Raw genomic sequence first — 21,621 nt, 5'->3', positions numbered from 1 at the left:
AGAAATGAAGTGGCATCTCATTGGTTCCATCACTCATCAAGAGAGATCCATGAGCTAGCCTTCGAGGCCAATGTTAGATGAACAGATTCAAGCTGCATGTTTGCACGGTTTTGGTTTTCTCCCTGCTCATCATGATACTCACTTCATTAAAACAAGTGTCTCGGTCTTACATGAACTTTCTGCTCAGTGTGGTTCGCGCGCCGATGAATACCACGAACGCCAACCCGGAACAACATGTGAATGTAATGCCCTGTCTTGTCTTTCAACAACTCAATATTTTCCTTCAGAAACTCCATCAGGAAAAACCTCCTGGCAAAAATTTCGATAATCTTTGATAAAATCCAAGAATTAGGTCTAATTAGCAGCCTTAGGAGAATTAGGAAGATTATATAGTTTAGAAGGACTTTTTAACCCCCTCCTCAGTGTTGGATAATTATCAAGATTTAGCTGATATTAGACATAATAGTGGTGAATTGCAGAAGCCGTTATTACAAATGTTGGTTCACAGATCACGCGTCCCAGGCAATGTTACAAGAACAAAAGACTAATATTGGATTAAAACATGTGTATTAAAGTAATTGCGAAACAGCTGACGACGAGGGTATGAGGAATTTCGGTACAATCACTAATGAATGCACAATATACAGGAATGGATCAGCACCGTGACTACAGAACCTAATCATCGGCCATGCCATCCAAGTCGAGTAGCGACAGAGCATTTCGATGCTCACTGGCGAGATGATCATTGCCCTTCTGTTTCAAAGCCCTGCAAGTAGCGTCAGTATCCAGCATGTCAGAATGGCACCATCCACACCAGCGAAACTTACTGTACAGCTTCGAAAATGTCAGCCATCATACAGTGAAACTTTCCAGGTGCGTCCTTCTTCAAACCCTCGAGAAAGTTGACATGGAAAACATAAGTTTCACTGAATTGATTCCCGGTAAAGTTAAACTTTCCCGGTGAACCAAGCGTCTTCCAGAAAAGGGCCACGTAGATCTTGAAAACAAATGAGCACAGCATGAAGGCTTAGTGGAAAGGACATTACTGCTGTTGCCGCCAGCGCCAGCAATGGAATGGGGACTTCAGGGCGTTTGGCCTTGTTTCTCGCAATTTCGACAAAACGCGCTGAAAATCTGACGCCGATGGACTTCGCACCATTGAAGACTCTGTCGTGTAACAGAAAAATCAGTAGTTCACCCTGGTAGGGCTTTTTCCCTATGGGCAAAGCATCGTCGTTGGACTGTTGAAGAGGGAAGTTAGTAAGAGAATAGAATGGTCGAGGAAGGAGAAACGATATGGGAATACGATAAAGAACCCGCTCCTGGGTGTTGGCGAAGGAGGGAAGGGACAGAGTAAACTCACATCAAACCTCAAGGCATATACATATGCGTGCTGCTCCATGAGTTTTTTTGCCTTGACTATGTTGTTGCTGAGACGGAAGTAGCTATCGATGTTCGCACATGCAGCGACTTTCAGATCACGCCGCAATAATGGGATCCGGGGCTCAACCTCAAGTAATAGCAATGATAGTTAAAAAAAATCCGTAAAACGAGACATGCGAATGACTTACCAAGCTACCAAGGAGAGCAGCATACTGAGCATCTGTTTGAAGGCGTTTTTTGATGGCTTTTATGCCGCGATTCTCGGCCACCGTTAGCAAAGACTGGAGTGATACCTGGTTTTTGTCGACGAGCTCAGGGTAAGCATTGACGAAGATGATGTGACCTTTAGCGTCAATAATGGCATCCCGGACTACTCGCCGAGTCTCCAGGTTCTGATCGAGTAGTTTGACGTTTCCTTTCTCCGTTCGAACGAGAGAAGCTGCAGAGGTGACCTTCTGGACAACTTCAATGTCGCTGGAGGGAGGTTCCAAGGAGTCACCACGAGTAGTGGATTCTTCAACTGACTCTGAGACAGCGTTGTTGACATCGCACCACATTGGAGTCTGAAGGTAGTCTGTAGTATCAGCGTAGAGTATATAATAGTATGGACTCACCTCCTCGGCTTGCTTTCGCTCTCTGGCGGATTGCTTCAAGGAGTTGCCACGTGATTGAACAAGCGAAGGCATCTTCCGAAACTCAGAATCAGCAGGATCAGCTTAGGTAAACCAGTGCAACTACTAACCTCGTCTGAGAGCATCAAGGCAGTGGCCTCTGGTTCTTCGCCCTCACTCTCCTCGCAGTCGGCATCAGTATCAATGCCATTTGGTGGCTTGTCCTCAAGATCTTCGTCGGAGTCGAACATCGCAGTCACATCGCGCATCGCATAAGTGCGACAGAGTTTCTTAGGACGGGCAGCTGGGATGGTGCACATCATCATAGTGAGTAAGATTCAAACCCCTTGTTATCTATAACTCACCTCGATTTTTTTCAGGTCGCAAGTCCTCTGAGTCGCTACCATGGCCACTAGAACCATACCCATCATCCGATTCCTCGTTCACAAAGGTACGCTGACGCTCTACCATCAAAGTTAGTACTTATCGCTATGATTTCAAGATTAAATACGTGATGTACTCAGTTTTGAAGGCAAACCCTGGTCAATCTGAGCAACCGCACTTGGCGCTGGTCGTTTCGCTTTGGTGGGTGGTTTGGTGGGTGGCCTACTCGCCGGTGGGTTGGGAGGTGCTTGAGTCTGTTGAAGAACTTTTCTTGCCGACTTTTCAGGCATCCAAACTGAAGTAGCAGGTGAGCATTGAATTCTCTGATTTCAAGCCTGACCGAAGTCGCTTGCTTACTGGCTTTTTCCATAGCTTTTTTCTTTGCATTTCGGGGCTCTATTCAAGCCCAGTGAGAAGCTGCCGTCTCGCCAATCTTCAAAATAATATGCTTAACTCACCACGAGAATTAAGAGGTGCGTACATGCTATACTGGATTGCAAGGACAGGAAGCTAACTGAATGAATGTTCAGGATACGAAAAGAGTGGGAGGGGGGGTGAAATAAAAATTTGACAACGCTGTTAGATTTTTCGTTGTCATTTTTAACGGTGACGTTGTGTGCATTGCAGTGCATCGGTGGCAGTTCCGAGTCGTTAGGTGAGTTCATTTTACCTCAGACTCACTAGGATATTTGCGCGTATATCGGCCACGTTGATCCACCACTCCCTCACCCTTCACCTTATCTTTGGCACAAAGCATCCTTTACTCTGTCCACCCTTCACTTCGGCTAATACTGCTCATTGGGCACTGGTCTACTTCCTGATTCCTGTCGTCCGCATATGCTGTTCGGATGCGGGTCCTGGCTCTCGACCTCTCGGCGCCTCAAAATTTTTGTTCATTATTGCATTTCAAGGGATGCCGGAGGCAGTTACCGGTGAGTTCAATTCGCCGTCAAGGGTTCAATTTTCAGTCAATACTCAGACTAACCTCCATCTCTAATAGCGTCTACTAGTACTCCCTCAACCTGAAAGAACTTGCGTTCACACTATGTCACGCCTATGCTCTTCCCACTCCCATCTACTACTACTCCCTCAACCTGAAAGAACTTGCGTTCACACTATGTCACGCCTATACTCCCTCCCGCTCCCGTCTACTACTACTCCCTCCACCTGAAAGAACTTGCGTTCACACTATGTCACGCCTATACTCCCTCCCGCTCCCGTCTACTACTACTCCCTCCACCTGAAAGAACTTGCGTTCACATTATGTCACGCCTATGCGCATGCCACATGTTCTGTCTCAATTCCCGCTCCCGTTCACCTCAATTGGGTGCCGAATATAACGTTGACCTGCATTTCAAGGGGCTCGGAGGCAGTCAATTTGGTACATTCAATTTGAGGGTCTAAACATTACTCAGGCTAACCTCAACCCTCTCATCCTCCACCCTCATAGCAGATACTGCCTCTCTCTCTCTATCGTTGGTCGGGGGCGCTGTCGTCTACTCCCTCACCCTCTACACCCTCACCCTCTATCGTCTAACCATCTGTAGCGTTGGTCAGGGGCGTTTCTCTATTCCCTCTGTCTGTATCGTTGGTCGGGGGCGTCTCTCTACTCTCTCACTCTCTATCATTGGTCGGGGGCGTCTCTTCCTCACCTCTACCCTTTGCCCCCCTTGTCTCACTCCCTCACCTCTACCCCCCTTGTCTCTAACACAATGTCCGCAAGCTGCCCAGCTTGTGGACAGGACAATCTCACTGTCACAGGCCTCAGTCATCATCTATCAAAGAGCCGAAACCCTGATTGTCGAGCGCTGTACAATTACTCACGCTCCCAGATACACGCCAACACTAGTGAACCGCAACTTGATGACGAGTTGGAATGGCCTGATGATGATGGAGGGTATGACATGGAAGAGTTTGAGTGGGCTCGCAAGGGATCTGGCCATGGTAGTGATGCGGATGAGGGAGCGGACGATGGATGGGAAGATGAAGCAAATAACGAACCTGAGTGGGAGCACGGTGGCTCGAACGCAAAGAGAAAATACTGCGCCATGACAAGTATGTCATCTGGCGACTTGCTGGTGATGTCGAGTCTGAGCCCCACCATTCACGTCCTCCAGATATGACCTTCCGCCGCCTTCAGACTATGCCCAAACACCCTACTGCAAAAGCTGTCACTATAGACAGATTAGTTGATGACTACGGCGCTACCTTTTTCCGCGAGGCACTTGCTCGCTATATCACACAGCTCAGGCATGCCGAGGATCCTAACCCCCTCCATGAGCGAGCACTGGAAATATTGGCCCGCGACATCCATTTCCCGTTTCGAACGCTTCCTGTTTTCCACAAGATCAAGTGGGTCTCCGTCGATGCTCGTGGTCATGGCGACGCAACCGTCACGTTAGATTCAGTTCACGCAAGACCACAACGGAGATCGGGTTCTGGTCTGCTGCCCCGTCGTTCAGACACAGTGCTGGTGAACCTTGGTGCGAATACAGAAGCCGTTAGCGCAGGTATAGAAGGTAAGTCAGCAACGAGTATTCACAAGGATATTGGTGACTCACAGTTGACTGGCTCAAGCACTCCGCGTTGGTCAAGTGCGAGTCGTTTTCTCACTACCTTCAAAATCTCTCCCGCTCCTCTTTCCACCAACAGTCCAGGTTCCTAGCCACCTGGCTTATATCGAGTGGTTCTCGCCGTTTGCATTGGCTCCCGATCGACACCACGGCCTTTACAAGGTCTCGCGTTCCTTTCTTGGTGGCGCAAAAGTCGCAAGCATTGTGCCATTGTCGAAGATCGTGCGGAGTGCCCATCTTCTACCGAATTTCGGTGCCGTCGTCCCGCGAGAGTGGTCCAGTGATACAGTTCTAGATGACTGTGACACTTTTTGGTTGAACTCGTATCTAGATAGATTCACTTACTGTATTTTCAAATAAGTCTTGATAATTCCATTGTACATTATCGTCTTCTAGCCATTTTATTCCTAAAACTTGAAATTAGATAGAATTATCAGAATAACATCATTTAGCGCAAATTATTACAATTTTTGCCCAGGAGGCTTTTCCTGATGTCTGCAGCCATCGCTGGCGAACGGCTTTTGCTAGAGTTCAAGGCATGTTGGGACTCGCTCGAAAGACATGTCAAACGGTATCACTTTCATTCTGTTTATTTTGTGTTCTATTGTTATTGCAATACTTACTACTACAAGACTATGATATCGAGGCTTCGAATCTGTCAAGTACTGATCCTATTCATATTATACACTTATTTGTATATTCTATCTAGGTTGCCGACTGCACGTGGACTGAAATACGGTCGAAGTCCTTGCGAAGTTCTCCGGCGGCACGTTACATTAGCCAGGTACTGGGATGAGACCGTCAGTCCCGGGTTTCGAAAGAGCTGGCGCGAACGAGCATTTTATTGGCATGTTTCATATTGTATGTTAGTACTGTAATTTGATGTTTTTTCATCTCCCGTATGACCATGACCGTACAGTGACCCATACCGTACCGTCAAACATTTCGAATGCATTGTACGACATATGGTACGGTACGGGTAGTACCCGTAAGTTCACCGTAAATTGTACGGTATATACGGTCACGGTGACTAGTACTTCCTACCAACGACAAATTCTTCGAATTCGGGTCACGCTGCCTCACGCATGCTCGTTTCCTTCCAGCTCCGTCTTCCCACTTGTTTACTTATTCTACTCTTCCGTCTTCGTCTGATTCACCAAGCTCGAGTCTAATGGCCTCGATTTACTCAGTGGATGGCTATTTTAATATGGAAATGTCTGGTGCAATGTTGTCGGCCCGAGTCCATACTAAACAGTATCTTGGCGACAAGCACAAGGTCATCATGATTTCGATAAGAGCGAAGCTCTCTCGGAACGCGGGTTCGATGCCCAGCGTCTTTGGCTTTCAAGGCTTGAACCCTTTGACCGTTTATCAAAAACCTTGAACCAAAAGTACATCTTAGCCCATTTCTAGGTTCATACCACGTCACGGTATACATGCTCGAGGTGTGTAGTTCAAGTTGCGAGGACAACAATCGAGCAAGGTCTAATTTTAAGAGCCCTTCTTTCTCTCTGCCTGTGTCAATTCAGCTATGATCACCAATGAACTTTTACCCGAAACTTCGTGTCTCCCTTCAACGACCGCACCGAATTTTACACAGCTGCTATCGAAGCACCTTCATTGCCCTATCTGACATCCCACATCCAGCTGTTTTGATCTACTTACATATGCCAGACCCTGACAACACTAATGCACTTGTCACGAAGTTGGACCGCTGAAAGGCTTACTGTTCTTCTCCGTACTACCACCTCCTCGCCACTGAAAATGCCACATAGCCTTATCCTGTCATGATCACACATGACAAACTTCCTGGCTCTGGCTCTCATCAGTACGTCTATTAGGCACTCATCCTGCACTATAGGAAAAGGCTCAACGTTTTTGCAAAACCAGAGTTGTATCCGTCCATTCGGCAATTAAGAATAACTCCACTGAATCGGGGGAATTATGAAAAAAGCTCTATTAGTACTTCCTGAAACGTTTCTATTCCTTTTGCAGGGGCGATACCAGGAAGTCGATATCGTTGTCAACCTCCTCTCCGGAATTTCTGACATTCAGCTTATCGCTTTCTCGTCTGGCCCAGATAGCCGCCAGCCCCTGGACTCTGATCATACCCCACAATTACCCGCACTTTTTCATTCGAGCCTTGCTTATGCCCTCCGCAATTTTTCTGCTAGCATCGAGTACCGCCGAAGGGCTGTCCACTCTATCCGACAAAGAACAGTTCCTAGAAATATACAGCCCCCAAAACCAAACAAGTTGACATGTCCCGTTGGACTCACCAGATGAGATCAACTGTTCTCCCTCGACGTTCGCGTGTTAACATCCTTCAGCCTCGTCCATTTACTGCTTCGTCTCTAACCGACTTGTCTGATCATTTTGCTGTAAGCACAGTGATCATGATGCTCGATTGCCTGGAAATGCTAGTGTTTAGCGGTGCTAGGGTAAAGTTTGTGAGCGGGGACGAGCCGTGGTTAAGAGCGCGTTGGTATAGAGCATATGGATATGAATCCTGAGACTCGCTTGTCTGTAGTAGAGTCTGAGCGAAGGTCGAGCGGATGATCCGAAACTTGTATTCCAGTAGTGACTTGCATTTGGCAAGCATGATATCTTGCTAGAACCAATGTACAGCATATGAACTACTGTTGGCCTTAATTCTTAATCATTGTCCTCCTGTGCTAGCATAGTGTGGGTGGTACTCAACTGACGTATATGGTGGTGCATTGCAAAACCCTGAGTGCAAAGGTAAGCACATTTGGTACAATTCCAAGATATATGCGTTGAATTGTCCAGCGATGAAAAACCTGATGCAATCTAATAACTACGCATGTGAGGAGGCGAATACTTAGCGTGATAGATAGGAGATAACGATGGAGTAAGTGCTATGTACTTGAGTCCCAACAATGTTTTGGAGGGCTCCCCGGCTCTTCAAGCCGATGCCGCAGTCTAGGGTCAATAGTGGCGTCCGATGGTGTTATTGGAGTGAGGGACTGTGGAGGGTGTTCAGCAACTCCTTCCTTCGGGGATGGATCAATATCGTCCGAAGAATGTTGCATGTCTTCTAAATGTTGCATTTGTACATCGCCTCCTGTGTCCGCATCATCCGCTTCACTCTCTGACCCATCGCCGAGATCCATTGCTTCGTCGACGGACATCACCATAGGCACGTCGCCTCCCTCTTCGTGATCATTTTCCTCGATCACGAATGAAGTTGCTGGTGCAGTAGACGATGAGGCTTTTCGCTTAGATTTCTCATGCTTCCGTAGCACCTTGATGATGTATTCCTTCGCAAACTTCTTGATCTTTGCCGTCTTCTCGTCAGATAGTGCGTCCAGTTTTCCATCTTTATAGCTGGAAGATTTCTTCTCCTTCTCGGCAATGATGTGCGTGAGCTGGGAGATAAATCAGTGGATAATCCCTTTGTAGAGCAATAAGACGACACCCACCTCCTTAGCGTATTTCTTGAACTGGTCGTGATTAAGCTGCTTTGAATATTTGGACATGCATTTGACGACGACGGCGCCCACGAGCTTCAATAGCCTCTTCTCCTTATTGGCCTCCTTTTCCTCTGGTGTCTGAGTCTTCTTCGGAGGTCTTTCTCTCTTCACCTTTTTCTCCTCTGGAGGAGGTGACGGAGGAGGGGCCTTGGCGGCCTCCGCCTCGGCAGCTGCCTTTGCAGCGGCGATCACAGCAGCAATTTCGTCTTTCGATCGCCTATGAACCACTGGTGGAATGTAAGGAGATGGCCAGTGATGCTGAATAAGGACAGTAGAGGTAGAGGGCGGGCGTTTAGGTGCGGGGCGAAAATGGTGCTGTTCGTACTGATCTTCCCATTTCGGCTTCTTGAGTGGGCGGAGTTCCCCTTCTAGTGATTCAATCATGGCAATGTGGTGCGGAGGTTGCTCTTCCTCGCCATCCTGCGAATTTTTCATGATACCGTGCTCTCACTGGCTGGAAACGGAATATTAACTTACAGCTTTAATTCGCTTGGGAATGCGATATGCGATTTCAAGGGTGTCCCAGTGGTCCAAGAGCTGTAAATATCCCGTTAGAACGGTGATGAGTTTAGTAATGGTATAAGTGACCTTTTGGGCAAGTCCTTTCATGGTTTCGTTTTCTGACTCCAGGCACACTCGAACAGGTATGGTGATCTTCGAATCGTCGACCTTGTTCCTCTGGATAAGCGGCCAGCGGCTCATGGCCTCCAAGGCCTGTAACGCTTACGTTATTATGTGACCACCCTACGCAAGAATAATGACTCACGGCGATTGTAATATCGACGTCTTTGGCGTGATCTTCAAGAATGTTGTGCATTAAACTGAAACCTCGCAACCGCATAACCTGGCGTAGTGCCGCCTGGTCCTCGGTGATCTGAAGACAGTACATTAGACTTCCCAACAAGATCGATGTGAAGACATACCTTGATTCGAGTGAGAAGTTTGAAAAGGACTTTCTTACTCTGCGTTTGCCGGATTGCTTGAACCAATTTAGGAATGTCCTTCTCAAGAAGTGGTTTGAGCTCTGGCTGAAAGACGGTGAGTAACAGAAAAAGGGAACATTTATAAGGCATACCATGTAGTCCTCGTCAAGCTTTCTACCCTTCTTTTTCTTGTTACCCTTGAGGCCCAGCTTCTCCACTTCATCGGTAATACCCAACGCTAACAGAGCAGAAGTATTAGCAATCAAAAGCAAGGTGCTCGTTGGCAGGCGCACCATCGAGATAAAGGTCATCCATCCCAGCGATATCAGTCTGGGTCTTACCACCCAGAAAGCCAACACAGTTGGCCTCTCCGCAGTAACACGGTTGTGCTTCATGCCTTGGATGTATGAGCTCATCTGAAAAATCAATAAAAAAAACTAAGCATACCCGTAACGGTCCACATTGTAATTGAAGGTAAGTTCCTCATCTTTACGTATGTACCTATTTGCGAAGATGCCCATGCGGACATGCTTTCCCACTGTCCATTTCGCGACGTAACAGTTCGGGTTGCAACTATGATTTGCGAATCTGCCGATGCCACCTCGCTTTGTGGCATCGATATACTGGAAACCCAAAGGAGGACCGTCAGTGGTTTATGGAGAAATCAAAAGATATAGCAACGCACTTCATCTTTCTGCAACATCATGAAGTAAAAGTGCTTGACTCCTTCCTCCGCATATTGACGCATACGCTTCATAAAGGAAGGGTGACTGACAACATCGCCGACATACTCATAAATGAATGTATCCCTAGTTGATGTGAGGGGTTTATAACGCTTCAGAAAGAATGAGATATCTCACTTTGAAAGATCTGTGGCCGTTCGAAGACCAAAACCCTTCTTTTCCGTCTGTACTATCTCAATATCGGCGTACTCCTTGCGCTGAAACCTGAATACGTGCAATTGAGGATGTAGAACGTTAAAAGACTGAAGTAACGATAAGCTTACCGTTGATTCTGGCAGTAAACCCGACACCGACAGTCATCTGCGAGGCACTCCACCTGTGTGAGCCGATTGATACAATCTGACTCATGCCCACAGGCATCCGATGGGTCGTCGACACCTGCGCAGTAAGAACTTAGAGTCTACAACTATGCTACCCAGGATGGTATCAAACCAACCATGCTCATATTGACAGTCACAAGTCATACTCTCTCCCTCCTCTCTTGAGCGCCCAAGCGTCCCATACTGATAGTGGTTGTCGGGTATCTCCACAAATGTTGCGTGAGCGGCGGCTTCCGCGCGCGGAAGGTCGCTAATGAGCTGTGGGCCTGTTGGTTTGGGTTTTACATTGACTGCGGATTCAGAAGATTCTCGCTTGAGGGGCGGTGATGGCTCCGGCTTGGAAGGCTTAGTGTCTACTGGAGGGAAAAGAGATTCTTCTAGCTTGATATCCTCCTCTAGCTTTGGTTTAATGTCCACAGGGGGGCTCTTGCTCTTAGAGCAAGATTTAGACATTGTGGTAGGGGTGTAAGTGCTCGAAAGCGTGAGTCCGCGGTTAGAAATGGGAACAAGACCTCTGACGAAGAAGAGGTCAACGTTAACAATAACAACTTCAACTCCGAATTCTACTATACAGGCGTATATACGCCTATGAAGCGCTATAGAATAAAGTATAAATGAGTTCATATAAGTTTGAGCAAGTGAAACTGACCTGTTGTGTTGTAAAAAGTCACGGGCTACGGCAATATCGTGGTGAGCCCGATCTTTTAGCAAGCAGCCACTAATGGCTGCGATGACAACTTCCAAGAAGCGCAAGCGCGAGTTAGACGACACTCAAAGGGTGTCCTTTGCGCTCTCAGACCAGCCTGCAACGCAGCTGGGTCCTGTTCTTGGTGAGTGCAGATGGTCGTCACAGTCAAAGCTTTTCAATTCAAGCAAAGTCGATGGTGCCACGTCCACTAGCTAATTTCCCCTCCGTCAAGCCTACAAAATCCACTTCTTTCAAATGTTACAAGGCACAAACACAAAAGCCGGCGACGGACAATGAGGAAATGCCGTTTGTTGAGATCCCGATGTTGATTGCGGGCGAGACAGAAGCCGTGGATTTTTACTCCTCTGAAGAAACACGACGGGGTTCACTGGGCAGCAGGTGCGTGCATACACTCCGCGTTCATCTCTGAATATTGGATCCTCATATCTATCTTTTCATCATTTATTTCGCAGATACCTTGTCGGAATTCATAATAAACGCACTGGCATCACCACCCTTCGAGCTGCTCCGTTGCACATCCTCACACACGAAGTTAAAGCCCTAAAGGGTCTTCAACCTGCTGCTGTCTCTACTCTTCAGCGGCTTGAGGCTCGCGCGGCACTTGGCGAAACGTTCGGAACCAAAAAGGCGAAACTGGCCATCCGCGCGCAAGAGCGCAACAAAGTCGATGTTTCTGCGATGGAGGGTGTTGCAGATCACCTCCAAGAGAGTATTCTGAAGAACACATCTACACTACCATCGAAAGGTTTATCTTTTCTTTCCCTTCCGTTTTCATACTCAACGGTCTTTCAGAGGAAGCAAAAGCGAACGCAGACAGCACTCGTTTAGTTCCACAGTACGACATCGATGCTCTCAATCCAAGCGACATTTATCCCTTGCACAACATGATTCCCAAGCCTGAATGGAAGGCACTGTCCATTTCTGCTTACATGAGTGCAGGCGGTGGAGCGGAGCGGGTCGCTCTTCTGCCTTTTAAGCGTTCCAACTGGATCAATGACCATTTGGCGCTTGCATTTACCTCTCCCTCGCCAAACAAGACCACTATGTATGTACAGTGTTGTTCGTCGCCAGAGCCTACTGACAGTGATATTTCCAGAAAAATGCTCATATACATCTCGACAATGGTCGCCTTCCACAAGGCCACCTTCAAAGATATCAACAAGGACGCCATTCAACAAAAATTGTCGATGGTTCCTAGCGTCGTTATTGACGGGCTTCTATCACGGTTCACAGAGACCGCACGTGGGTCCATGGAGTACGTCTTCCATACCTTCATTGGGGTAGTGGTCCTCATAGTTTCCCAGGGCACGAAGGACATCTGAAAAAGGGACCATGCTTCTGACGCACATGTTTGCACTATGCCTTCACGTCGATGATTTTGCGACCGACACAAGCGTTCTCGCCGCTGATTTAAGCATGGAACCAGCTAAGTAAGTCTTTCACTAGCAACAGTCATGCACCAAGCTCATGCCTTGGCAGAGTCAATACGTTATTCAGGTCTCTAGGTACGTGCAGACTAATTTCAATCGTCCTTGCCCCTCACCGATCGTGTTCGCCTTACCAGGTTGCAAAATCAACAAGCTAACACAGTCCGACTTGAAGCGTTTGGGTCTGCCCGATTCTGCGGGAGAAATCAAAAGGGCCATTCTAAAGACACCTCTAGAGTTCCCCAAATCCCGGATAAGACGGCGGACGTAAAACCTGAGTGTCTTTACCCGAGATCATTGCACTTATAGAGTGTCTGATCCTTACTTTCTTCCACGGAGTCGAGGAGATGTTCACTGAGCCTGGCAGGTGTTGAAACAGTAGTGTCCAAGTTAAGTCTACCTCACGGCGTCTAGTAGTAGTATTTTAACATTGAATAAAACACGACGGCACGTGACCTCGCTGATAAATCTATAAATACTTCGGGTACTATTGCGTCCACCTATGTCTCCCATTCATCTCATGCTGGCGGTTATTCGTACATACTGTATAGAAGACCAACAGCATTTATAATGAGAACATGTCATAAAATAGCAAACTCCAGTAAGGTGTCAAGGCGTAATTTTTCTTGCAAGTTATGTAGCATGAGAGCACGGAATCTTTGTTATATCTAGTCTGGGTATTAAACTGTTACATATCCTACACACATACTTATGTGAAACAAAACTGGATTACTCGATACCTACACTTGACCCTTGCATCGTTGTACCTCACGCCAATTTGATTACTACCTTTCCGACATGGTGCTGGCTCTCGAGATACGCATAGGCCTCAGTAGCCTGCTCGAAGGAAAAGACTTTGTCTACCACTGGGCGGATTTGACGCGCTGTAAGCAGTCGGTTCATGTCCTCAAACCTGCGAGTCGCCTGTCAGTACAATAGAGATATGGAAATTAGATCATACTGTTTGACAGAGCCAATCAAAATTCCGCGGAAAATGATCGTCTTCAAGATCGCAAGGGTCACAGGAATACCGTTATCGCCCTATATGATAAGTGGCATTAATAGTACCGATAAAGATGCAGATATGAAGCGTACCCCGGACACGAAGCCAATTATATGAATCCACCCAGCATAGCGTACGGCATTGATAGATTTCAGTATAGTATTAGGCCCTCCGACCTGTATCACGCTCGATTAAGTTCGCTGCAATTGTGCATTTTTGGGTAGACTCACTTCGATGATGTGGTCAACGCCACGGCCGCCGGTCTAACTATATTAGGCGCGCTAATGTGAAGGTCATAAAAATAAACATACAATGTTCAAGACTTCTTCGTCCCATTTAACGTTCTTCTTGTAGTTGATGGTGTGCTGCACGCCCAATTTCTTTGCAACTTGTAATTTTTCATCAGAAGATGACGTGACAATGACGATAGCACCAGAAGCAAGGGCGAATTGGGCGGCGAAGCTACCAGATCCGTTTGTGCACGAGCCAATATTGTCAGTGAATTGTCACATACATTGAAACACCGCCGGTACCGAGAACAAGAACGTAGTCTCCACCTTTGAGAGGAACGGGTCCAAGACAAGCGTTGTAAGCTGTCAACGCCGCGCATCTAGCGAAGTCTGAGCATGTCAAGATAAGGACAGATAGTCGACCTACGGAAGAGTCGACCCTTCTTCATATGAAAGATATTCTGGGATGCGGACCAGCGACTTAAATAGACACTCGCAACCAATAAGACGCTGAAATGAAAAGAACACATACGTGAACGGGGACATTGATGTACTCCCGGAGCACGCCATCAATGTGGCCACCAAGTCCGGTCAATTTGATGTCTTCAGTGACATCGCCATGAATATGATCCAGTGCAAAGTTTGGGCAGACACGATCTCCGATTTTCCACCCTTTGACCTCTTCCCCAAGTGCAACAATCTCACCTGCGCCATCAGAGCAAGGAACGATGTCCCACTTTTGCCTGTGAGATCAGTGTTAAACGTGAATTTCAACTTAAAAACAATACTAACTGTGGGTAAATTCCTTTGGAGACCATCAAGTCACGAAACTGCGGGTACGTTGAATCTCTGGGAGTTGAATACTTAGATGAGGACAGACCTGCAAGGAGACGGCATGTATTTTGACGGTCACCTCGGTACCCTTCGGCTTAGAGAGAGTCGCTGATTGAAGTTTCAAGTTCTGATAGCCGTCACCCTACCTCACCGTTTGTAAGTCAATGTCGACCTCTGTTGGTAAGTGGACAAATGACGCGTACCTGGGTGCGATATTCACGAGAAATAGTTGGGAGAGACATCACTGCTTCAGCTGTGTGCGTCATGGTGGGGTAATCTGGTGGAAGATAGTATATCAATTCTTGCAGAATGCCACTGACTTATAGTGTAAGAATAAGGTTGATGATGGAACCAAGTGTGTGTGAGTTCGTCCTAGTGCGCCTTGACGGCACCTGCGCATCGGACTAGCACATACTTTTCAAGTTGGTGTAAGAATAAGGTTAATAATGGAATGGAATAAAGTGCATGTGAGTGTGTCCCAGTATAGGCTACCGTCACGGTATTAGTATACAACCGATAAGTGATGCGCAGCTGGCAAAGCGCAAGTTTTGTACACTTCAAGTTGGATAATAGTAATATATTTTCCTCCAGAGTCCAATTCAGGCATGGAAATGGTACGACAGAGTGCATAAATATTTGAAGGGGACTCTGGGAGGCGTCCCCAGCTAGGCCTAGGGTGAGGTAAACCTGCACTAGTGGTCAGGAAGGTTAGGCACTTGCTTCAAGTGCAATAAGAATCATAAAATTCACATCGTCATCGTGACCTATTAATATCCTCCGATTCCCACGTGCTTAGTACATGCATACCAACCTCAGAACCATTACATAACTAAAGCTTTTTAACCGGAGTAAGTTAGGCCATGTAAACTTGAAGCTTCAAGAGAAAGCAACCCTAAGAGGGAAGTAAGCCAGCCTTAGTAACAACGTTTGTTGCATCGGGTGCCGGGAGTCGTTTGCAGTCCGGCGATACTAATAAACCAACAGCTGTGCTCAAGCGCATCGCCGGGCTGCTCAGTGCTCAAGTCCATGCTTGGTATCCTCAATGGGAGGTACAGATGATGATCGTTGATCGGATATCTCGCGCAGCGTACATGATGTGTCTGTCCGACGAGTAGTGCGTCCAGTATGCAAACCGAACCTCTACGCCGTTCATACTCGGCGTAGGAACGGAAAGCTCAAGGCTACTCCGCCTGTTGCGCTAGCTGTTGCTGCCGGAAGAGCAGTCTGGTCTTCGGAAGCTACCTACGTAACGGCTCCGTCAAGGAAACGACCCGACTGCAAAACACATGCCTTTGTACTGTAACAGTCGGAGAAAGCCTCGTTCTAAGTTCTGGCAGCCTTGGGATCCCCACGGAGATGAACAACATGACGAAATTGATCCGTGAGTTCAAATGACCTCATGGCCTGTGCGATACGGAAACTCTAGCGGCAGGTGGGAAGATGTCGACCCATCTTGGAACCTCCTCCACGATGAGACTTGTCATCGATTAGTTAACTTCATATAAATGCTGAGGGCAGCGGCTTTTGTGACAGATGTTAGTGCAAACCAAATGCGGTTTGGTCAATCAAATGATAAGAACCGAATATACTAATGCTTATACTCTGGATAGTGTATACCTGTAGTAAAGTAATATCCACATGTACAATTTGTAAACAAAATAAATAGTTCATCGTCACAAAAAACCCACATACGCTAGACCTGATTCAGGGGTTCGTAGCCTCTCCGACTAGAGCCCATACCCATCCGCATGGTGAGCTTGCCGAGTAGACTCTTACTCCTGCTGCTGTGGGAGCCTTCGTGATCGTGCTCAAGGTCGCCCCGTTCCGCTTCCTTCCGTCTCTTGGCCTCCTCGAAACCTTCCAAGGGCACATCATACACCTGGCCATACTCCACGCCAAGCTCCTTGCCCATGGTCCAGAAATCCCTGCAATTCCGTACAGCTCCGAAATCAAATGGATTGCGTGCATGCGAGGTGAGTCCGCGTGCAGCACGTCCACGTGTGAACCGGTCAAGACCGAGGAGGTTAAGTAGGAAAGCAGTACATGTTCCGGGTGCAGTGAGGGCCCCGCAGAAAGTGTGGCTATGTGCCTGTTTGTGGGCACTAGCCTCTGCTTCGCTGTCGGTGTCGCCATTCTGCTGGTGAGCGCCATGGTGGTGCCGATGCCCCATCTGGACACCACCACCTCCACTGCCAGCAGCGAGGGTGCCGCGACCGCCCATGAAGCCGAAACGCCCGATGTTGGAGACCTCGAACGTTGTTAGCTGCTTGGTCACTTGCCAGTACTGTGTCACGAGGAGCACAGAAGTCCATGTCAGTTGCAGGGCTGACCACAGCGAGACGCAAAGAAGGAATGCATCCTTCAAGGCTGGCTCGCAGAAGATTGCGGAACAGTCAACGGATTCGGGCAATGGTGTCGACAAGAAATCTGTCATTGCTCAGATGAGACTCTTCGGAAGGACGATGATCAAGAACATACATTCATAAACAAGGTAGTCAAACAATACGATGTCGATGACTAATGTCGAGACAAAGAGTAAAAATTGCCTGTGGTTATTTGCCCCAACTACAAACCGCGTCAAAGTTGGAGTGCCACTATTCAAAGAACTTTACTTACCACAATTCCAGACCCATGGGCAATGGCTATGACACACAGAGTTCACTTTTGTAGCTCTCTAAGAAAGGACAGGACATACTGATCACTTCGCGCTACACATCGATCACAAACACGACAATGTTTTGACCGTAGGGGTTTCCTTGCCTGTGTAAAACGTCAACATAAGTTTGCATCTTACAGAATTGACACGCACCATGCATTGTATGCAGAATGTTTGCCCATTGAGTCTGCCCTCTGAAGCAAGGTCTTCGATGATCTACAGTCTCCGTTACCATATGCAGATTCATTCTAGAACGCTAATATACTCACTGCCTTCAATTCTCCATCATGTGCTGGCCGGGGGCAAAGACCTGGGTCCAAAGTAACAGCACGGAAGAAGTTATACAAACATAGACCAAATATGATTGCGAAAGCCAGGTGGACAAAAGCATGCGATTCTGTCTCTGAAATGATGTCAGCCCGTGACTGCAAAAGTATAACATATGACGTACGCTGCACAAGTCGTGTTACCCAGCAGTAACCAACCCACAGCATTGACCCTGCGATGATGCCTGCGAAATATGGGCTTTGGTTTACCGTTCCGACGTAGGTGTTCTTATTCAAGAGTACCCGAGTTACGATCTGCTTGTCATGAGCTATCGCATGGTCATGGCAAATTTGTCGCCACTTACATGATGCATGGCAAAAAACTCAGCCATGGCGAGTATGATACCGGTATACCATGGCAGAATAGTAAGCGTTGTAAAAATGAAATATAGAAACAAAGAAGGCAGAATGAAGATAGCGATTTTTGTATGGCGCTAGAGCTGGGTCAGACATTACAGAGGAAGATCGAATGGAGTGAAACGGACCTCGTTCAATGGTTTCGCTTTACCTACACCATGTTCCGTCAAGCCACCCTCTTCCATGGCTCTCTTCCACGCGCCTAGGCTCTTTAATTCAACAGCCATGTCTCTTGGTGTACGGCTCTCAAGATCTTTTGCGTGTATGTCTGCCCCCATTTCAATCAGGCGCCGGAGGATAACTCGATTGCCTCGGACCACAGCCCAATGTAAGGGCGTAAGTCCAGCATCATCTTTCAAGTTAGGATTCGCGCCGTGTTTAAGCAGAAGATCCACAGACAACGCATCGCCTTGATACGCAGCCCACATCAATGACGTATGACCTTGCAAGTCACGAGAATCGACATTCACAGGTTGGTGCAATAAGTAAAGGAGCGGCATTACTGATGATGAGTGTGTCACGAGGTGGAGGGAGTTGTAACCTTGGGTGTCAGCGATGGTTGGATCAGCATTGTGGGATATGAGCAGTTGCACGATGTAGAGGTATCCATTGCGAGCGGCCCATTGCAGGGGGGTAGCCTTTAGGTCACCCCCTATTGCGTCTATTTCCGCGCCCTGTTCTATGAGATAGCGGCAGGTTGCAAGCTGGGCATTTATTGCTGCCCAGTGAAGAGGAGTGCTGCGGACGTTCATGAGTGTGACAAAAGCATTTGGGTTAGGCTTACACGTTCTGGTCATCTCTGTCTGTGACCTTGCACTCCCCTGACTCTACGAGCTCACGAATGGTATTGAGATCCCCGCGTTGTGCTGCCGAGATTATTTCTGCCTGTGTGACCGTTAGTTGGAGCCTGTAAGAGTGGACTAATACTAGTCACCACGGGTTCAGCTGGCGGTTGAGAGTAAGATATATTGGTTGCGGTAGCTTCCTCATGAACTACTTGAGTTGTAGGGTCGGATTTTTTGGGTTCATTCATGTCGTTCGTGCGGTCGTTGGCTGTCGTGGTCGTTCGCTCACGAGCTGAATGCCACCCACGTGAGTTTATGACGTGACGACGTGACGTGACTACCATCAATAAACCCTAAGCTCGGGTTAGGGTTCCACGACTTCTCACTCACTTCCATGACCGCCGCAACAGAAGTGTTCCTGGTAGTTGCATCAGGGTATATCCCCTGTCTAAATAGCTCTGGGCAAATTTCTCACTTATATTTTTGAAGAGGCTTTCTGTTCATTAGCTGTCGCATCTTCTTGCAAAAGAAGTTGTACAAGGACCTTCAACAACTCGCCCCGCAAGACACGTTGCCAGGGTCCGCAGTGACCCCGCAATCAAGTAGCACACAACCATGGCATTCAACACTCGCGCAGACGTGTTTCTCACTTTGCTTTTCTGAATGCAGTATCCTATTCTGCATGCTCATGTGCCAGGGTTTGGATTGGTTGGAACCGAGGTGTGTCATAATTCGATTGTGCAGGCGCTTGGCTTGACTGAGTCGGCACGGTCATAACAGAATTCGCCTTCTAAGCTGGCGAATAGCACTGTTCCTTCTATTATTCACGATGCTTTTACTTGTTCCCATATCGTTCAGCCTCATCCTGACCTACCGGCCTGGTAAGATGCCATATTCCCTCCTGTCTACCCAACCGTCTTCTAATGGTTCCAGATAATCCAGGTTTTGTACAATCTCGTGCATTGCCAATTCGTGTTGCTTTTGCATTAGCACCTGTGGCACTTTTCGTATTTGCCCTTTCATATATTCCACTCCCCGCTGAGCTACTCTTGTACAACCCGCTAACAGCAGTCACTGCACGGCTGGTCACGTTGGGAACCACGGTCCTCGGACTACTATCTGGACTCGGTGCAGTTAGTGGTGCATGGGGCATCATCAAACGGTCTCGGTGAGTGAACGCTCGACCAGTTGTACTACTATTCAACTTGTGAAGATCAACACCATCTGCATCATCGATTGTCTCCGCTGAAAACGCGCTTGAAAGAGTAAAGAACGATCTGCGGGATCGTTCTCGTGACTTGGATGACTATGCAAGCTCAAAGGTACTATAGGCCAACATAAGTCGTCACACTTCGTCTCAAACATTTTAGCCGCAACCAGATGGATCGTGGCTGTCACGCATGTCGTTCAAACGGAATGGACGTACGTATGATCTGTCTGTTTCTTACGAGCCTGTATTCAAATCTTCGATTCTTTGCAAGAACAAAGCTCGATGCAACAGGAAGTTATTGGTCTTCAAGCTCTTGAAGAGCAGATGAGCCTTCGCGTTGTTGCTCTCAAACGCAACCGAATTGCAGCAGAGTATGCAGAGTCGTTCACGGGCAAGACCATTACGTGGTCATGGGCAGTTTATTGCGTCTGCCGAGTATGTAGTGTAAGTGGTCTTCCCCTCGACTGTGAACCTTTCAGTCATGTTTATCCCAGTCAGCCTTCAATATTCTCTCTCCGACTGTGTCAAACTCGAGTCCCTCTTCCGCATCATATGGAGATATAGTTGCGCACGTACTTGCATGGTTATTCTCTTTTCTTCCCATATCCGCGACAGGAGATGAAGGAAAATCACAATTTGATATTCCATCTCTATCAAAACAAATAAGTCTTTCCCTTGTGGGCGTCATCATTTTATGTTCTCTCCGCTTGGTGCTACGTGGTGTTACGAGAGTGAGTTGTCTGTTGAACATTCATTTCAGCTATACATTGATGGCACACAGGTATTCCATGTCACATCACGTAAAACATCAGCATCACTGATGTTATTGACCCTCGCGCAGCTCATGGTATTGACGAAATCTTCTTTAACGTTTCTCATGTGACTGAACGGGCACCTAGGGCATATATCTCTTGTCGACTCTTGTCCAGCTTCGCACAACCTTTCCGCCCACATTATCCCCAGTGATAGGCGACTCTCAAGATCCCCAGGGTCCGTCTGATGATAGCATGAACTTGTTTGCGACGCTGCCAGAGTACTCGCTATTCGGTGGCTTGTTTGATTGGTCATTCCTGATTGGTGCAGCAGGATGTGCATTCGCTCGCTGGGTGAGAAGTTCATTTGAAGGAGACGACTTGGATGTGTAGTCCTCGAACATTCATTGTACATGTACTTGCACACTCGCAATTGGCCTATTATTTGGCCTTGTTGAATTCCCAAGGCTGATCGATCGACTCGCCTGCCTAATCCAACTAGAAGTCTGAATCAGGGGCCCGTGCACGGGTAGAATCTCATATAAAAGGGGGCTGTGAACCGCTTTGAATCCTTACCACTCTGGCCTTTGGCTTAGATCAAGTGTAGTATCTGTTCTTAATAGTTTAACCACTATTATAAGGGCACCGCCCTCATTCTTTGGTTATCAAATTTTTGCCGCCCTTGTTTCTCCGAGCTCTGCTTGCAACTTGGGGAACATGATGACCTTGCCGCTGCACTATAGGCTGGTGTCGTCGGGGGATTCTTTGTTTATGTGATCTTGTCTTCTCTTTGCTATTGAGTCTATCCGTGGTCCCTTGGCCACGTCTGGTCCATAGCAAACAGAATATCATGATCGTTTCCTGCGTTGGCGTACATACATTTGCATGGCTCATAGCGGAG

General features: G+C 47.5%; 9 protein-coding genes across 9 annotated transcripts; 5 read left to right on the top strand and 4 right to left on the bottom strand.

Moving 5' to 3' along the window:
* Positions 1–588: 588 nt before the first annotated feature.
* On the bottom strand, positions 589–2,861 carry F5147DRAFT_811491 (uncharacterized protein; the record flags this gene model as incomplete). Its single annotated transcript, XM_041443456.1, has 11 exons — positions 589–766; positions 828–997; positions 1,047–1,241; positions 1,364–1,510; positions 1,572–1,946; positions 1,998–2,069; positions 2,126–2,298; positions 2,360–2,458; positions 2,533–2,673; positions 2,736–2,774; positions 2,837–2,861. 11 exons carry the CDS (start codon positions 2,859–2,861, stop codon positions 676–678), a joined length of 1,527 nt encoding a protein of 508 aa, XP_041298070.1. The 3' UTR covers positions 589–675.
* A 1,525-nt stretch (positions 2,862–4,386) lies between these two features.
* Positions 4,387–5,445, top strand: F5147DRAFT_671607 (uncharacterized protein; the record flags this gene model as incomplete). Its single annotated transcript, XM_041435608.1, has 3 exons — positions 4,387–4,897; positions 4,956–5,358; positions 5,417–5,445. Coding segments are annotated over 2 exons (867 nt in total), but the record flags the coding sequence as incomplete, so codon positions are not given.
* Positions 5,446–5,569: 124 nt separating this feature from the next.
* F5147DRAFT_671602 (uncharacterized protein) lies at positions 5,570–6,171 on the top strand. The gene is made up of 2 exons (XM_041435607.1): positions 5,570–5,812; positions 5,871–6,171. Exons 1-2 carry the CDS (start codon positions 5,587–5,589, stop codon positions 6,101–6,103), a joined length of 459 nt encoding a protein of 152 aa, XP_041298068.1. The 5' UTR covers positions 5,570–5,586; the 3' UTR covers positions 6,104–6,171.
* Positions 6,172–6,849: 678 nt separating this feature from the next.
* F5147DRAFT_671601 (uncharacterized protein) lies at positions 6,850–7,364 on the top strand. Its single transcript, XM_041435606.1, has one exon. The coding sequence runs from the start codon at positions 6,896–6,898 to the stop codon at positions 7,235–7,237; it is 342 nt and encodes a 113-aa protein (XP_041298067.1). The 5' UTR covers positions 6,850–6,895; the 3' UTR covers positions 7,238–7,364.
* Positions 7,365–7,634: 270 nt separating this feature from the next.
* On the bottom strand, positions 7,635–11,124 carry F5147DRAFT_303442 (uncharacterized protein). Its single transcript, XM_041429118.1, has 14 exons — positions 11,081–11,124; positions 10,548–11,027; positions 10,375–10,489; positions 10,229–10,315; positions 10,054–10,177; positions 9,816–9,991; positions 9,662–9,765; positions 9,521–9,606; positions 9,369–9,473; positions 9,212–9,319; positions 9,034–9,159; positions 8,923–8,982; positions 8,395–8,865; positions 7,635–8,340 (listed from the first exon to the last, which is right to left on the bottom strand). Exons 2-14 carry the CDS (start codon positions 10,882–10,884, stop codon positions 7,831–7,833), a joined length of 2,409 nt encoding a protein of 802 aa, XP_041298066.1. The 5' UTR covers positions 10,885–11,027; positions 11,081–11,124; the 3' UTR covers positions 7,635–7,830.
* Positions 11,125–11,152: 28 nt separating this feature from the next.
* On the top strand, positions 11,153–12,838 carry F5147DRAFT_648754 (Rpa49 subunit specific to nuclear RNA polymerase I; the record flags this gene model as incomplete). The annotated part of the gene is made up of 8 exons (XM_041433298.1): positions 11,153–11,261; positions 11,332–11,518; positions 11,593–11,885; positions 11,933–12,185; positions 12,237–12,395; positions 12,445–12,570; positions 12,620–12,645; positions 12,705–12,838. 8 exons carry the CDS (start codon positions 11,153–11,155, stop codon positions 12,836–12,838), a joined length of 1,287 nt encoding a protein of 428 aa, XP_041298065.1.
* A 404-nt stretch (positions 12,839–13,242) lies between these two features.
* Positions 13,243–15,050, bottom strand: F5147DRAFT_671587 (uncharacterized protein). Its single transcript, XM_041435605.1, has 11 exons — positions 14,838–15,050; positions 14,681–14,776; positions 14,593–14,630; positions 14,333–14,543; positions 14,228–14,280; positions 14,085–14,180; positions 13,882–14,032; positions 13,801–13,833; positions 13,663–13,746; positions 13,529–13,608; positions 13,243–13,480 (listed from the first exon to the last, which is right to left on the bottom strand). Exons 1-11 carry the CDS (start codon positions 14,898–14,900, stop codon positions 13,336–13,338), a joined length of 1,050 nt encoding a protein of 349 aa, XP_041298064.1. The 5' UTR covers positions 14,901–15,050; the 3' UTR covers positions 13,243–13,335.
* A 1,098-nt stretch (positions 15,051–16,148) lies between these two features.
* F5147DRAFT_604664 (uncharacterized protein) lies at positions 16,149–19,041 on the bottom strand. Its single transcript, XM_041432307.1, has 11 exons — positions 18,908–19,041; positions 18,758–18,858; positions 18,102–18,711; positions 17,922–18,050; positions 17,742–17,871; positions 17,560–17,693; positions 17,444–17,506; positions 17,330–17,394; positions 17,251–17,276; positions 17,113–17,199; positions 16,149–17,061 (listed from the first exon to the last, which is right to left on the bottom strand). The coding sequence occupies exons 1-11, from the start codon at positions 19,004–19,006 to the stop codon at positions 16,328–16,330; spliced, it is 2,178 nt and encodes a 725-aa protein (XP_041298063.1). The 5' UTR covers positions 19,007–19,041; the 3' UTR covers positions 16,149–16,327.
* Positions 19,042–19,132: 91 nt separating this feature from the next.
* On the top strand, positions 19,133–21,204 carry F5147DRAFT_671575 (G protein-coupled receptor 89). The gene is made up of 10 exons (XM_041435604.1): positions 19,133–19,193; positions 19,248–19,478; positions 19,539–19,639; positions 19,692–19,926; positions 19,972–20,080; positions 20,129–20,180; positions 20,240–20,412; positions 20,463–20,699; positions 20,750–20,815; positions 20,868–21,204. Exons 1-10 carry the CDS (start codon positions 19,153–19,155, stop codon positions 21,111–21,113), a joined length of 1,491 nt encoding a protein of 496 aa, XP_041298062.1. The 5' UTR covers positions 19,133–19,152; the 3' UTR covers positions 21,114–21,204.
* The last annotated feature ends 417 nt before the right edge of the window (positions 21,205–21,621 follow it).

Source organism: Suillus discolor, assembly GCF_016758755.1.
Source record: "Suillus discolor strain FC423 chromosome Unknown F5147scaffold_5, whole genome shotgun sequence".
NCBI lineage: Eukaryota > Fungi > Basidiomycota > Agaricomycetes > Boletales > Suillaceae > Suillus > Suillus discolor.
This window is presented reverse-complemented; position numbering and strand designations above follow the sequence as displayed.